Source organism: Carlito syrichta, unplaced genomic scaffold, assembly GCF_000164805.1.
Source record: "Carlito syrichta isolate Samal-C Ts95f unplaced genomic scaffold, Tarsius_syrichta-2.0.1 Scaffold287916, whole genome shotgun sequence".
Lineage (NCBI taxonomy): Eukaryota > Metazoa > Chordata > Mammalia > Primates > Tarsiidae > Carlito > Carlito syrichta.
The window spans coordinates 192,079-207,015 of NW_007232012.1; the positions used below are offsets into that span (position 1 = coordinate 192,079).

The 14,937-nt window shown below is 36.4% G+C and overlaps 1 protein-coding gene across 1 annotated transcript in view; it reads left to right on the forward strand.

Annotated features, from left to right (window-relative positions):
• The window catches only part of LOC103255181 (usherin), a 465,104-nt gene that overhangs the window by 181,032 nt on the left and 269,135 nt on the right, over positions 1–14,937 (forward strand). Inside the window, exons 19-20 of the mRNA XM_008053149.2 lie at positions 6,685–6,835; positions 7,400–7,542. Of these exons, the coding sequence (XP_008051340.2) occupies positions 6,685–6,835; positions 7,400–7,542 (294 nt within the window). The remainder of the gene's footprint in view (positions 1–6,684; positions 6,836–7,399; positions 7,543–14,937) is intronic.

Consider the following 14,937-nt stretch of genomic DNA (forward strand, 5'->3'; position numbering starts at 1 on the left):
TGAACGAAGCATATTTGTATACCTAACCCTTAACTGTACCCCACAATATCATAATAAAAAATATTGATTAAAAAAAAAAGAAAGAGCTTTCCAAAGATAAAAACTTTCTAGTAAGTTAGGTGTGGTGGCTCACATGGGTAATCCTAGCACTTTGGGAGGCTGAGGTGGAAGGTTTGTTTGAACCTAGGAGTTCAAGATAGCAAAACCTGGTCTCTACAAAAAAATCAAAAAAATTAGCCAGGCATTGTGGTACATGCCTGTAATTCTAGCTACTCGGGAGGCTGAGGTGGAAGGATTGCCTAAGCCCAGGAGTTCAAGGCTGCCATGAGCCATGATAATTATGATCATGCCACTGCACTCAAGCCTGGGAGAAAAAGTGAGACCCCCAACTCAAAAAAAAAAAAAAATTCAATGATGGGACAATATTTCTGTCACTAATAAGGAACAAGCAGAGACTTGGAAACCACTTGTCTGGGATGTTCTAGGCAAGGATCTCTCATTTGGTAGAAGAATAAAGTTGGTAGCTTTGAAACTGTCTGCGTTCTGATTTTAAGATATTTATTTTTAAATATTCTATGGCCAAAGATTGAATCCATGACATACCTGTGATTACAATTTTTTAAAAATAGATTTCTTTTACTAACATGAAGACCTCTCCATTTTGCATTATATTGAATTTCTGTAGATACTGACTAATTCCTAAGAACTGGCAAATTCACACTAGTAGTTTTATGCACAGTTCCTTTTGGAATGATAAGGAGACAGAATCCCTGCTGTGATGAAGACATAAGACCAGGAAAGTACTATTTAAGAATATGACCTGGACAGAATATAAATCCAACCTTGATTGAAACTTATCTATTTAATATTGTAAATGGCTTGCTTTTATATTTATTTAATACATTTAATATTTATTCTATATTATATATCACTTGCTGCAACAGGCTGTTTCACGATGTAGAATTAAGAGAACACTGACTTTGAACTTAAACAGTCCGAGTTTGAATGCCTACTTTGCCAATAACCAGTTTTGTGATCTGAGAGAAAATATTTAACTTCTCTAAGCCTCAGATCATTTATACTACAAAGAGATTACATGACAATTTTCGAGTGTAATTCTGAGGATTAGAAATAATTATGTTAAGGAATTTGACATAAATTCTTAGTATGTTTTTAGAAAGTTAGTTCTTATGGGAGACTGTTTTGTGAGCATTAAATCTATTTTAACCTACTTGTTACTATTTAATGCTGCTCTGTGCATCCTTGTGTTCAAGGTTGACTGTCCATTTGTTAGCACATCTGCATATTCCTCATAATTAATATCTTTTTAAATGACATATGGTTTAGTGACTGGAAATCGAGTCTTGCCTTCTGTTTTCAATTTGTTCATGACTCAATGACTCAATATATGCGTCTCAACTTTAATTTTTTCATTCTGGAAACTAGAATCGAAAATCTTTGCTCCTATGTAGTTATTGTAGAAAATGATAAAGAAATGTGTAATCCAAGGACTTTGAATATGTGCAAGAATGCATGTAGATAAAAGACTATGGTTTCTTTTATGTTAACAGAGAACCTAAATGGGGTTGTCAAAATATAATCTCTGAAGTAAAGGGGTAATTTGGGGTAGGCTGGAGTCAGATTCCAAGTGAATCCAGCAAGAAACATCACATCTGAGTGGAATGAGCACAGGAAGAGTTGGTGGGAGCCCCCAGCACTGGAATGATGCTGAGAACTTGACTACCCAGATGAATGAACTGGTAGTGCCCCCAAGGTAGTGCCTCTGCAAGCCAGGGGCCTCTGAAAGGCAAGTCCCAGTGCACTCCTGGAAGAGGGTTTCTAACTTCTGAATCCGCTGGAGCACTTATATATCTTTTATGCTGTGTATGTCTTTTTTTTGGTTATAGTCATTTGAGACAGGTCTTATCTATTAATCATAAAGTAGTTGATCTTATTCCTCTTTCTACCTATTCTGTCCTTCCTCCGCCCCCAGTAAGAAGTTTGTGCTGAGTGGTACTCAATATCTTTTATTACTGAATTGAATTTGTTGCAAAATATTATAGGCTTACTTGATATTTTAATGCAGCATTTTATTCCACTGCTCTGAAATGCACACATATGCAGGCAAAACAAAAACAAAGAAACACTGCAATAGTAACATGTTGGTGAGATGTCCCATGACACAAATTGGTACATACAGGAAGCACAGTGAATTCATGTTCTCCTTCAAACTTTCTTTTTCTTGTTCCCCTAGCCTTGGGAGTCACTGACTACATGGGGGAAAAAAGTCTCTATTTTCACTTTTGAGAGCTCACCCCACCCACAGAGTTTTATAAATCAGCATGGAACAAATGTTTTAGGCATGCGTAAAGCATTTTCTGTTTGGTTTTGGATTTTGTTTTGTTTTTAGATAGAGTCCACAAGTGTACATCATTTAAAAGTGTAATAAAATCATAAATTCGAAAGATTATGCCACCTAGATTAGTCCCATCTGTGATTTAACTTATTGTTTACTATTTTGTATTAATTGTGTCTTTGAAGTCAGGCTAAATTTGAAATTTTATTAAAAGATCCCTTCTCTTGAATGCATAGATTGGGGTAGCTGTTTTATCCAGTTGCTGTGTAGAATTAGTATTTACTGGACAAGATGTGTTGATTCAGGAGGTTGTCTGTGGAGTGTTTGCCCCGTGAGGGTCATATTAAACTTGAGAGAAGCTTTTTGAGCAACATAACATCTTGGAGACAATATATCAAGCTGATGGATATGGGGCTCTTCTGTTAAGAAACCAGCAGTGGAATTATGGCTGCCTCCCAGTTATTGCTTTGGTGCTAAGGAGCCTCTGAGGAGTAGATCTAGGATAAAAGGGGTTAAACAGAGGGGAAAGGAAGGTTTCCAGAATTCAGTGTTACTGAAAGTATACAGAATGTGTAGTTACATATACATAATTTAAGATGATCATCCTGTTTGAAGGTATTTTACAATTTTATATAATCCTTGTGTGACCAATTTAAGAGAGCATTGTGCATCTTCTTACTCAGAAGAGAATCCATTATACTCTATTATTATTATGGTGCTAAATTTTGGGTACTCCTTCGTTCTTCCTTAATTGTACAGCAATGTTGTTTTAACACATGAAGTGGTTTTTGTGTGCCTATTAAAAATTCTGATCTTTTTACGTTGATGACTTATCAGAACTAATTTTCAGTCAGAATTTGAATTGTCAATGGGATTATAGTCCTTGATATAGAAAAATTAGACAAAAATAATCCAAGTGAGAGACATGGTTTCATATGTTTCACATTGTATGCAATTTGCATTTTACTGTTGCCCATGTTTTCAACAGTACTCTTTTTTATATGTGTACACTTGTTATAAATAAATTAAATAATATATATTAAATCAGAAATCATTATTGTTTAAAACTATTTGTGTTCACAGATTAAATAGCAATTAAAAAATCTTTAGCAGTGAATGTACTTCGAAGCAAAGATTTAGAGTTGTTAGTGGGTAGTTGGCCCTGGCCAGCAATTTATTGCAATTGCTGGTCACACCACACTTCTACTAATGGAGAGAATAATTTCATATCATTTCCTCTCTCTTCAAACAACCAATTAATCCTCATACTTTGGCACTGAGCTGATGCCTTTACTTTTATTTTGCTCACTGAGAAACCAGGCACCATCAAAAGAGATCTCTGTTATTTTGCTATCACTGAATCTACTCACTCCCTTTCACCTCAGTCTCTGTCACACAGTCTCAGTCACTTCCACACAATGGGGAAACGCTTCCTGCTGTATCTAGCAGCCAGTGTGCACTGACTCTCAATCAATTCTCATGTGTATTGACTCGCCTCTTTCTCCCTACACAAAAACTTTACTCTGGCAATTATTCATTCTTCTACACTATCATTTGCTCCATTCTCCACTGAATCCTGCCAATAAGTGTGCACATAAGCTGCAACATCTCCCAATCTTTAGAAAACTTCCTTTGACTTCATGAGCTTCCCTAGTTGCTGCTCCATTTTCTACCTCCCTTTGGAATAAATTTCCCTAAAAGAGCTGTCTAAGCTCACTGTATCTGCTCATTGACCTCTCATTTTCTTCTCAACCTTCCCTCATCAGACTTCCATGCCCACCGCTGCACTGCATCTACACATGGCATGGTCATCAAACACCTACTCTTGGCCAAACACCTACAAAGGGAGTGATGATTAACTCCCTTTTTCCTTAAACTCTTAACACACTTGACAGCTGATCAGCCCTTCCTTTTTTACATGCTTTCTTTACTCTGTGTCCAGTAAGAACCTTCTGTTAGTTTTTCCCCTACCTCACTGACCACTCCTTCTTAGTCACTTTTTCCTTAGAGGCCTCCTCCTGACCTCAGAATTTTGGTAGATTCCAGAGTTGGGTTCTCAGACCTCTCCTATCCTCACTCTATCTACATTCATTCTCTATTTCACTAAGTCTCAGCCTTTAAATATCATATATACATTGACCCACAACTATTTAGACCCACAGACCCATATTTGCATTTCTGCCTTGTTATCTTTACTAAAGACATGTACCTCTTACTTGCAGCATGGACAATACAGAACCCTCAAACCACTCTATAACCTATTTCTCCCTCAGTGCTTCTCATCTCAGGATGACACCACCCGTTACCTGTGTTTGGGCCGAGAACACTGACCTTATCTTTGACTACCATATATTCTGTTAGTAACATACTCCACATTCAACTGAACAGCAAAATATCCCACCACCTCCACTACTCTCATTCAAACCCAAGTCACTGTCATCTGTGACCTGGATTACTACAGTAGGTGTTTCCCTATTTTCATTCTTGTCTCTTGCCCCCATTATCACAGACTGATCTGTAGTAAGTTTAGAATTAGATCGTGTCATTTCCTTTATTAAAACCCTGTATTGGTGCTTAGCCCTACATAGACTCTAAAGCCTTTATTGTTACTTTCAAGATGTAGACTCTTGCCTACCCCTCCATCCTCTTTTCTTTCCCTTCTCCTCTTTACTCACTATGCATAAGCCACACAACCTTTCTCCTGTTTCTTAAACACAGCCAGGGCTTGCTTCTGGAGAGCATGAACTGCTCTTTCTGGTAGATTGCTCTTCCTCAAGACATTCTTATAGCCACCTATCTCATGTCATTAAGTCTCTGCTCAAATATTGCCAAATTATATGTTCTTATAATCTTCTTATCTAATTCAAATTGTTACCTAATACTAAAACTGCACACCCCTTTTCACTTTCTCCTCCCTTATCCTGATTGATTTTTCTCCAGAGCACTTATGGCCATGTGGTATCATTTTCTGTACAGTTCTTGTTAAACCTCCCATTCCTACCACTTAAATATAAGCTACATAGGGGCAGGGACGTTGTCTATATTACTCATTGCTGTTCTCTCTCCACAAGAAGAACACTATTTAACACAGAGTGGAGCACAATAAATGTATATTGAAAAAATGAATTCATTATTGATGAACTCAAACCTTTACAACAGATTGATGACACATGTAATGCAAGTCTTCCATTCTTACCACAGATCGTTCATTAGCCTCGGCCACAGTTAGGTTCTTCTATATTGGTGAGTACATCATCCTACACATACTACACAAGGTTATGTATAAAAGAGAGTTGAAAATGGACCCTGATATTTTGTTGGTTTTCATTATTTTTATCACATCTTCTTCACCAATGGCCTCTAGTAATTTGAAGTCATTAGGAAGCCATATTAGAATAGTCAGAACGTTCCTAACAAATTATACTATAGTAGCAATTAAGTTATGCTTAAGGGAGTTCAGATCAGCCCAAAGTAAAAGTAATAATGATGATAATAATAATAATAATGATAATGATAATAAACTAGGATAGGCTTTAGTTATATTCATTCCTATCAGGTCTTGAAGGATGATTCAAACAGATCCTCCTGGTAGTTGTATTCAGCAGGTATGCTAAATTCAGAACAGATTTGCAGAAGATTCAGCTATGCTAGAAAAAGCTACATGTGTGCTCCAACTTGCAGCATAATTACATAAATGTAGGGGCACTATGAGAAGGGATAACTATGTAAAACACATAAGGAAAAACGTTTTTTAATTTTCATGGGTGAGCATTAAGGCTGGAATATGCTCTTTCCAGCCATTCATGCTTATTTACCATTCCAGGAGGGAAAAAAAAAATTAGCAAACTTTTTTTTCTACAAAAGAAGAGGGAAAAAGATCAATTGTGTTCATGTATAATGGTGTGACTATGATGGCAAAGGCTGATAGAGATGGAAAGAGTGTAAGGTTGGGACTGCTTCAGTGTTCCATGGCTTGGTCTATTGCACAAAGAGTTAAATTAAAAAGGTACTTTAATATTTGCTTCACTAAATTCCCTCCATGTTTTCAATTAGATAAACAGAAGTACAGGTGGGAATGTGCTGCATATTCATTTGTCTTGCTGTTTGGGGGCTGGCTTTTAAGACTGAAATACTAATGTAATTGTGTTGAAATGAACAATAAGGAAGTACAGTAGTTCAGGAATGAAAATGTTAAATTAAATGGACCATGTTTAACATTGTTGTTGATCCTGAGGAACAGTTTTTCCAGTATATGGAGCATTTCGATTCCATCCAGCATATGTTCTCCACAGTTTTCTCTGCTCTAATTCATCTGTGTTTTTCGACAGCTCCAGATGGCGTGCTGCCTCCCAGGCTTTCATCTGCCACTCCAACCAGTCTTCAGGTTGTCTGGTCTACACCAGCTCGTAACAATGCTCCCGGCTCTCCCAGATACCAACTCCAGATGCGGCCTGGCGACTCCACCCATGGATTTCTAGAGTGAGCATTCTACTTTGTCCACCCCCTCAGCTGGGTTATACAATGTAGACATAACATTTTTGAGGAATAGGCCAGTTCACATTGGCAACAAACTTAGGTAGCTTTTTAAAGTTCAAAAAGCAAACAAACAAATAAACAGCAAACAAACTAGAGGATAATTATTTGCCTTGCATTAATATCTATTTGTTATTTACATAGCATTTACAGTGAGAGTTCTTCACACTGAACTTCTCTTGAACACATGCATTGCATAAAGCAAGGACATACTTGAAACTAACAAAATGCTCTCTGAACTATAACTTGAAAATTATAATACCTACTCCACAAATCAATATGGCAATCAATCTCAATACTACTAGAATTTACATGTCATATAAACACAAGATTACAAGTCCTCAGTCAACTGGCCACTTATTTTAAGAGATCTCATTTGATGGCACAAAATTGTAGTACTTAAATGTATGTTGACATTCTCTGAAAATTTTTTTTTGCAAACAATATTTCACTTTTTTTTAGCTCTTAGAATGTTTAAAACTTCCTAATCAACATTTCTTTCCCAAATAGGTTATTTTCCAATCCTTCTGCATCACTAAGCTATGAAGTGAGAGATCTCCAACCGTACACAGAGTATGTGTTTCGGTTGGTTGCCTCCAATGGATTTGGCAGTGCACATAGTTCTTGGATTCCATTCATGACCGCAGAGGACAGTAAGTGGTCTGAACAATACGCAGCCAAATGTCTTCTACATTAGGGAGTTAAAATGTCTTCAATTTTTCCAAAGCAAAGAAATGAGCCTCCCCAATTTTTTGTCTTTTAGTGACAATAATCTTTTCCAGGGCAAGCGAGAGTACAAGGGTAATCAGTCTCTCCAGAAAGATAAAAAAACATGATCTTAGACAGTTAGGTCTAACAGACAGGAAGAAGGAATTCACAATAAATTATGATATAGCCCCATGTTATCCTTCAGTGCACTTCTGGGTGCCTTGCAAGAAAAAGGTTGTCATCTTCTGCTCTATGACCGAATATTCTGTTTGGGAGAAATTCTGGCAGGCAGAAAAAAATTAAATATGGACCTTATTTCATGAGGATGATTAGCGCATCAATATACTTGTTCTTGGAAACAGGTTTCATTGTGTTTTTATTCATACCCAGAAGACAGCCTCCAGGATAGAGAAATACAATCTGATAATAGTGACTCTGCATGTATTGCAAGGAATAAGTTGGGATTCCCTTATTCAACCAATAAAGAGAATTTTCTAGCTGTTCACTGAAGAGTTATATTTGCATATGCATGTTTTTGTTAGATTATACTTTGGAATAAATACATGGCTATAATGTATTTACAGTTGTATAATTATTTATATAATTATTTATATAATTTGTGCATGGTTTTCTACAAATTACCTCTATAAAAGCATATGTATGAAAGCATAGTTTTTTAAAGAGAAGTTGGAAATTACATCAAGTTACACAAATGAATGAGGACAATGTATCTTTGAACAATGAGACTTTTAGTGTTAATCTTATCAAGTCTTTTAATCATGAGCTTCTTAGGAGATGCTGCTCTGTTGGCCAGTTGCCATTCTGCCTCTATATCATCAATGAGAACCTGAGTGACTTTCAGAAGACTAGATATTAACACAAAGATATGGTATTTGAAGCAATATCAATTATGTATTAACTAGATTGTTTTATTTTTATAATATCTTTAATTGTATTATTTTAACAAGGATAAGTCATCAAATAAGATTGATTCAGAATAATTTACCCTCTTTAAAGTTGACTTGATTTTTTTAAAAAAACCATTATTAGCAATAATATATAATACTTAATCCATTTCTCCCAATTTATAATTACTCCCTGAGAACAAGTTAGGTAGTTTGCAAGGGCACATCCAGTTTTTGCTCTCAAGGGTATTGCTTAGTAAATTATCAGCACAGTATAAAAAATGCACCCAAAGCCCAGAAAGCATTAATACACACACCTTTTAGGAGGAACATTACATACACTCTGGGGAACCTGATATCATGGTCACCAATTGTACTCAGATTTATGAACTGGAGACCTCACACTCAGAATAAATTTTTGAAGAAACACTTTTTAAAACAACTGAAGATAGATTTTTAATCTCCTTCTTAGATATAGCAGCATGATTGATGGCACTCAACAAAGATTAACATAAATAATAATTCAACCCACCACAGATGTGATAGCTCTATAGAATGCCAGGTTGAAAGGAGGAAAGAGTTTCTCTCTCTCTCTCTCTCTCTCTCTCTCTCTCTCTCTCTCTTTCTTTCTCTGTGTGTGTGTGTGTGTGTGTTTGTGTGTGTATTTTGGCTCCACAAATTTTATTACCACTGATAAAGAATAACACTCAAATCTCCTCAATGGTAATCTGCCCACAGTTCTTATTGAATGAGGGCTATAACCTCCTATCCACAGGCATGAAGGTAGCCCATACATAAAGTCGAAATCATTACAAAATACTAATTAGCACAGAAATCTTTGTTAAGCAAACTTACCTCCCTTCTCCTCTTACTATAAAACAAGTCTTATAGACCATGTGGAGTTAGCATTTTCATACACAGAGGTCCTGCCATATTTGTGATTTTTTTAAGGGCCTGAGTTTGAAGTGAGTAGTATTAACCCTTAATTTTCTTGAAGTAAGAATTAGTAGCATTTGATGATATAGCAGATATCAACTCAAAAAAGTCAGCCATCATTTTTTATTTAAATCCTTTATCTTTCCCTAAGATAGACGAACTCTTTCTTCCTCTGACTTTCATGTACATGATATCACACACATAGAAAAGAACCGGAAGCCAGCCATATGCCCCTCCAGGTTATGTTACCAGTGCACACTCACCCCTAAAATACGGTGACAGTGTACTCTATATTTTGGATGTCAGTGGAAATGGATGCCATCTCTGAAAGGATATGCAATTGAGTTGACAAAAACCGACTGATTGCCATTGGGCGCAAGCAGTTTTTCTGTCGAGGCTACAAAGCATTGCTTATAAAACCACCCATACTGACAGCTCCATGCCAGAATCACACTTCATACTTGATCCTGACCAGCACCTCCTGCTCACCAAAGTGCAATTTGCCATGTAGAAATTTCACATATCATCTTACAGAATGAAACAGAGAAGATACCTCATGCCCACATTTAAATTTCATACCATCAGCAGGTACCTTTCTGCATCAGCCACAAGCTTAAAACTTCCCAGTGCCAAAATGGGTCACCCATGGCAGTATTTTTCGGTGTGATATTTCAAGACAGTGATTTTTCATCAAGGCAGCAAGACAGTTGAAAATGAAAAGAGAAACCTAGGCAGGAAATGAGCTACAGTGAGAGAAGCACGTGCTTGAGTGCAAAGAGAAGTTCTCATGAACAGAGAAAGGGATGTAAGGAATTTTAATAGATTTTTTTTTCAAATAATTTTTCATTTACATCAGTGTGCCACCAATATCCAGTTCCATGCATTTTTAAAAATCTAGTGTGCTGTGCTGATGCCAAATAATAATAATGCACTTTTCCTATGAATATTTTAAATCCTGTTAAATGTGTGTTAATAAAAGATGTTTGTTCCAGCCAACTTGGTCAGTATAGTGTTCGACTATTTGCAACCAGATAAATACAAACAACACACGATTTTTTAAAATGTGCTGCTGACAATCCAAGCACCTGGCATGTCCACAGCTTGCAAAAAATACATTAAGATTGTGTTTGACTTGGAAGCATGTGACTAATAAAATGTTGATACCTTTAAACCTGATGTAGCCATCACTCCTTATTATATTATTGTTCCCTCTCTCTTGTATGTTTACAATTGTTTTCTGTACAGGATGTACATGTAGAAATTGTAGTTGGCAGGGAGGGCAAGTTTCTTTGAACCTCAGCATCAAATGCGGATGTACTCCACTAAACTCTTGCCTGGTGTAAAATATGAGATAAACTACTCTTCCTTAAAACTATGAATTCTCTAGACCAATAAATGCCACATAATCTGTTTCACACAAGGTTTTCCAGGTAAGGAGATTGAAATATGGAATATCTGGTTATTTCAGTCATTTTAATGACAAACATATATAGTGTATACAAGCAATTAGATCAACTAATGAAAATGAAATAGTTTTCTAAAAATCACTTTTCTACCTCCAGAAAAGAAAACCCAAAACAAAAAACTTGAGTTCACAACTGATTAACCTATTTAGCTGTTATATATTTTAAAAATTAGATCATATCTTAAATTTGTAGATTAAAGTTCCACATTTATATTTTTAACCACTAATCTAAGCAGTATTATTAAATAAAATCCATGGAATTTGAACAGTTTATTCTGCAGGTTTAGTTAGACAAGTTTTCATGTGTTCACAATTTTGTCTGCACAGTGAGGTTTTAAGTATACCTAATGACATTTTGATTAATGACAGACAGCCTATATGACAGTGACTCTTACAATTATAATACCGTATTTTACTGTACCTCTTCTATGTTTAGAAATCTCTAATATACTTAATAAATACATACATAAATACTTACCATTGAGTTGCAATTACTTACAGTATTCAGTACAGGTACACACTGTACAGATTTGTGGCTTAGGAGTCATAGGCTATTCCCTATAGCCTAGGTGTGTAGTAGATTGTACCATCTAGGTTTGTGTAAACATATGCTATGGTGTTCACACCACAATGAAATCACCTAATGATGCATTTCTCAGAACATATCACTATTGTTAAGTGACGCATGACTGTACAATTAACATGCTGTATTTTTTTATTGCATTATCTTGCTATTTTTTTGTAAATCTATAATTGCACTGTAAACAGAGGATGGGGACATGAGGAAAATTATCTAGTATCTGGATGCTGCTTTACTCTTCCCTCAGTTATTAGTCTTTCATCTGAAAGCAGTTTACAAAAGAACTGAGGTTTTTCTGACTAAAACAAAAAGACATTGCAATGCCAGTTGAAATCTAGATCCAACAGAACACGTTTCTTCCTCTTGCGTTGCCTGGCATAATTCTGCTCCTTCATCAAGCCTCAGCTCAAATACCACCTTTTCTGTGAAGCCTTCCCTTTTCATTGCTCCCTGAAAATTCTTGTGTTTACTTGTATCACCAATGTGCCCTTCTGAATTGTAACTTCTTAAGACCTGGGGCTCTCTGTATCTTTGTGTTATCAGTGGCTGATAGAGAATCTGGTATAGAGTAGCTGCCCCCAAATTTTTAATTGAGGTACCAATGAAAAAGAGAGTTTGACCTAAGTTAATCCATGATAACCAATAAGGCAAAATAAATTAGCTATCTATTGTGTACCAGGGACTGAAAGAGATATGAAAGTTACAAGGATGAATAACACACTCTTCTTCCCATGAGGCTTCCACTGTCTGGCCAGAGGCATACATAGTAAAGTCATAGAGTGTTCAGAGCCAAGACATTGATGAGACCAAGCCCAGAATAAGGGCACATCCCTCAAGATGAGGTGTCAGGAAAGCCTGCCCAGAGGAGAAGACTAGGGGAGGATATAGAAAACGATTTCTACTTAGTGTTCACTTTTTTTTTTTGAGTTGGAGTCTCACTCTGTGGCCCAGACTGGAGTGTGGCCGCTTCCGGCCACCGCAGCCTCGACCTGCTGGGTTCCGGCGATCCTTCTGCCTCAGCCTTCTGAGCAGCCGGAATTACAGGCATGCGCTACCACGCCCGGCTGATATTTTGATTTATTGTAGAGATGAGGTCTCGCTGCCCAGGCGGGTCTCGACCCGCGGGCTCAGGCAGTCCACTCACCTCAGCCTCCCAAAGGCGCGGGATTACAGGCTGAGCCACTGAGCCCGGCGTTAGTGTTCACTTTTAATAGCAAAGTTCAAATTTACTTCTTCACTATTGGTCCAGGATAAGTAGAAAAAGCAATTGCTGTAAAAGGCGTCCATTGACACATGAAACCTGGAGAGGGACTCTCAGAATGTCCTGTCAGTGGTTCCTGCCTCTGAATATAAGACTATAAGGGAAGGAAGACCCAAAAGTGATCCTCATTATTTATTTGCCTTGGACAGAGAGAGGCCGGCTGCTGGCTGTCCCTTTGATTCAACGTTCGCTGTCTCTACTAGATAAATGAATTTTCTAGTTTGAGAGACTTCTGCTGGCCCCAAATCATGTGCTATTCAAAATGAAGGGGTGGCATATATAGAAAGATAATTTTAAAATATATATATATATAATATATATATAAAATACATGCATATATATATTTCTTGTTCTAATTCTTGCAACGTGTAATAAGAGTAAAATACTGAATCTTTGTGACAGAAAGGGAAGGAAAAATTGAAAAATTATTCTGGCCATTCACTAAACATTTTTGAAATCTATGTTTTTCTTTAGCTTTCAAAAAGTTAAGTCGTCAGTATTTGAAAATTCACAGTGGACTATGCAAGATGATCCAGTGCTAATTGCCACATATTGATATTTAATGGAATAAGCTTAGTTTTAAGGGTCTCAAGTCTAAATTCTTAGAGAGTTCAGATACTGGAAAACTACTAGCTATTAACAAAAAGATTGGTGTTTGCCATAATTATTTTCTATAGAATTTTACATAACACCTGCCTATAAAGATTATTCTGTAATGCTAAAACAATGCATAGATTATTTTAATCATGTTAATTTACTCATTTTGACAATGTCCCTAAAACCCCAATTTTCCAAGATTGATTAAGTAAGTACAAAGGAGGGGAAAGACGGCTTAGGGTCTGAAAGAGCTCCTATGGAGGTCAAGCAGTGGCTTCTTTAAACAATGTGGACTTGCTACCTTTTGAAAAATTCAGGTAAAGTTTTGCCTAAATATAAAAAGTGAAGATGATGACTATTAGGTTTTTTAAGAACTTTTTTCGGCTTCTGAATTCTCACATCAACACATTTTATTTTCTACCCCCAAAGCTGTCAAGATGCATCCACTACCATTCACCTCACAATATGCCCCATTCTAGAAGTCAAGACATTCTTTTTAACCTGCTTTCCACTGTTCTGAGCTCCAGGGAAATGGAGAAAAATAGTTTTCGAATATCGGTTCTCTGACTTTCAGACTATCAAATAGTATCCTTTCAATTTCAACAACCTTCTAGTCTTCATAGGTTCCCCTCATTAAGTAATGGCGCCTATGTTACACAGCCCATTGCCCCCTTTTTTTTTGGTTGTCAGGAAGCTGAAAGTTCATTTGTGTGCAAAACTGCAATGCCCATTCTTAATATTTGTTCTGAGATACAACTATTGTACCCTCTTCATTAACACAAGATTAATATTTCTTTATCTTTATTCTATTGGTCCTCTTACATTTGGGTCTTTTATTATGAGCTGTCAAAAATTCTTTTGGGAAGTAGTTGGAGTATAAATAATAAATTGATAAAAGAATTCATGATTAAAGAGAAGATAGAATCCATTACTCTATTCTTCTGCCAACATATCAGTAGTGAATATCAAAAGGCTACATTAACAATTAGCATACAGTATATTACTTATTGTAATTATACATCCATATATTTGCTACCTTGATTTTTAATTCACTGGTAAATTTAGGGGATATTCATGTATGGAGTTAATATTACGGTAAAAGCTTTTAAATGGACTTTTTAACTAGAATGGTAAAATGTTGCTGCAGAGCAACAATAAAAACATAGCAAGAAAATGGGTTGATTAATCATGGGTAACTCTAATAGCAAACAAGTGTAGATGACTCATGCAAAATCCTGAAAATTATTATATACACACTCAAGCTGTGAGTCATTCAAACTGTGTATTCATACACATACACATGTGCATGTGCACACACATACCCTTACTGATTTACACATCTGAATAGAAAACAAAATAAACAGACACCTCTGGTAACAATTGTGTTACTCTGTTTTAGACTGAGGCTGAACTTTTAAAGCTGATGAGGGAAGTAGTTTCCTATAAAAGATAATTTCATTTGCCCAAATGAAACTACTTTCCGTTGTTAAATGCAATACTGAAATGGTCTGAAATATGAATCTGTGATCTGGACAGAAAGAATGCTCCCCTTTCCAGCTCCAGGAGGGAGTTCTCTAAACAATTACACCCACGGAG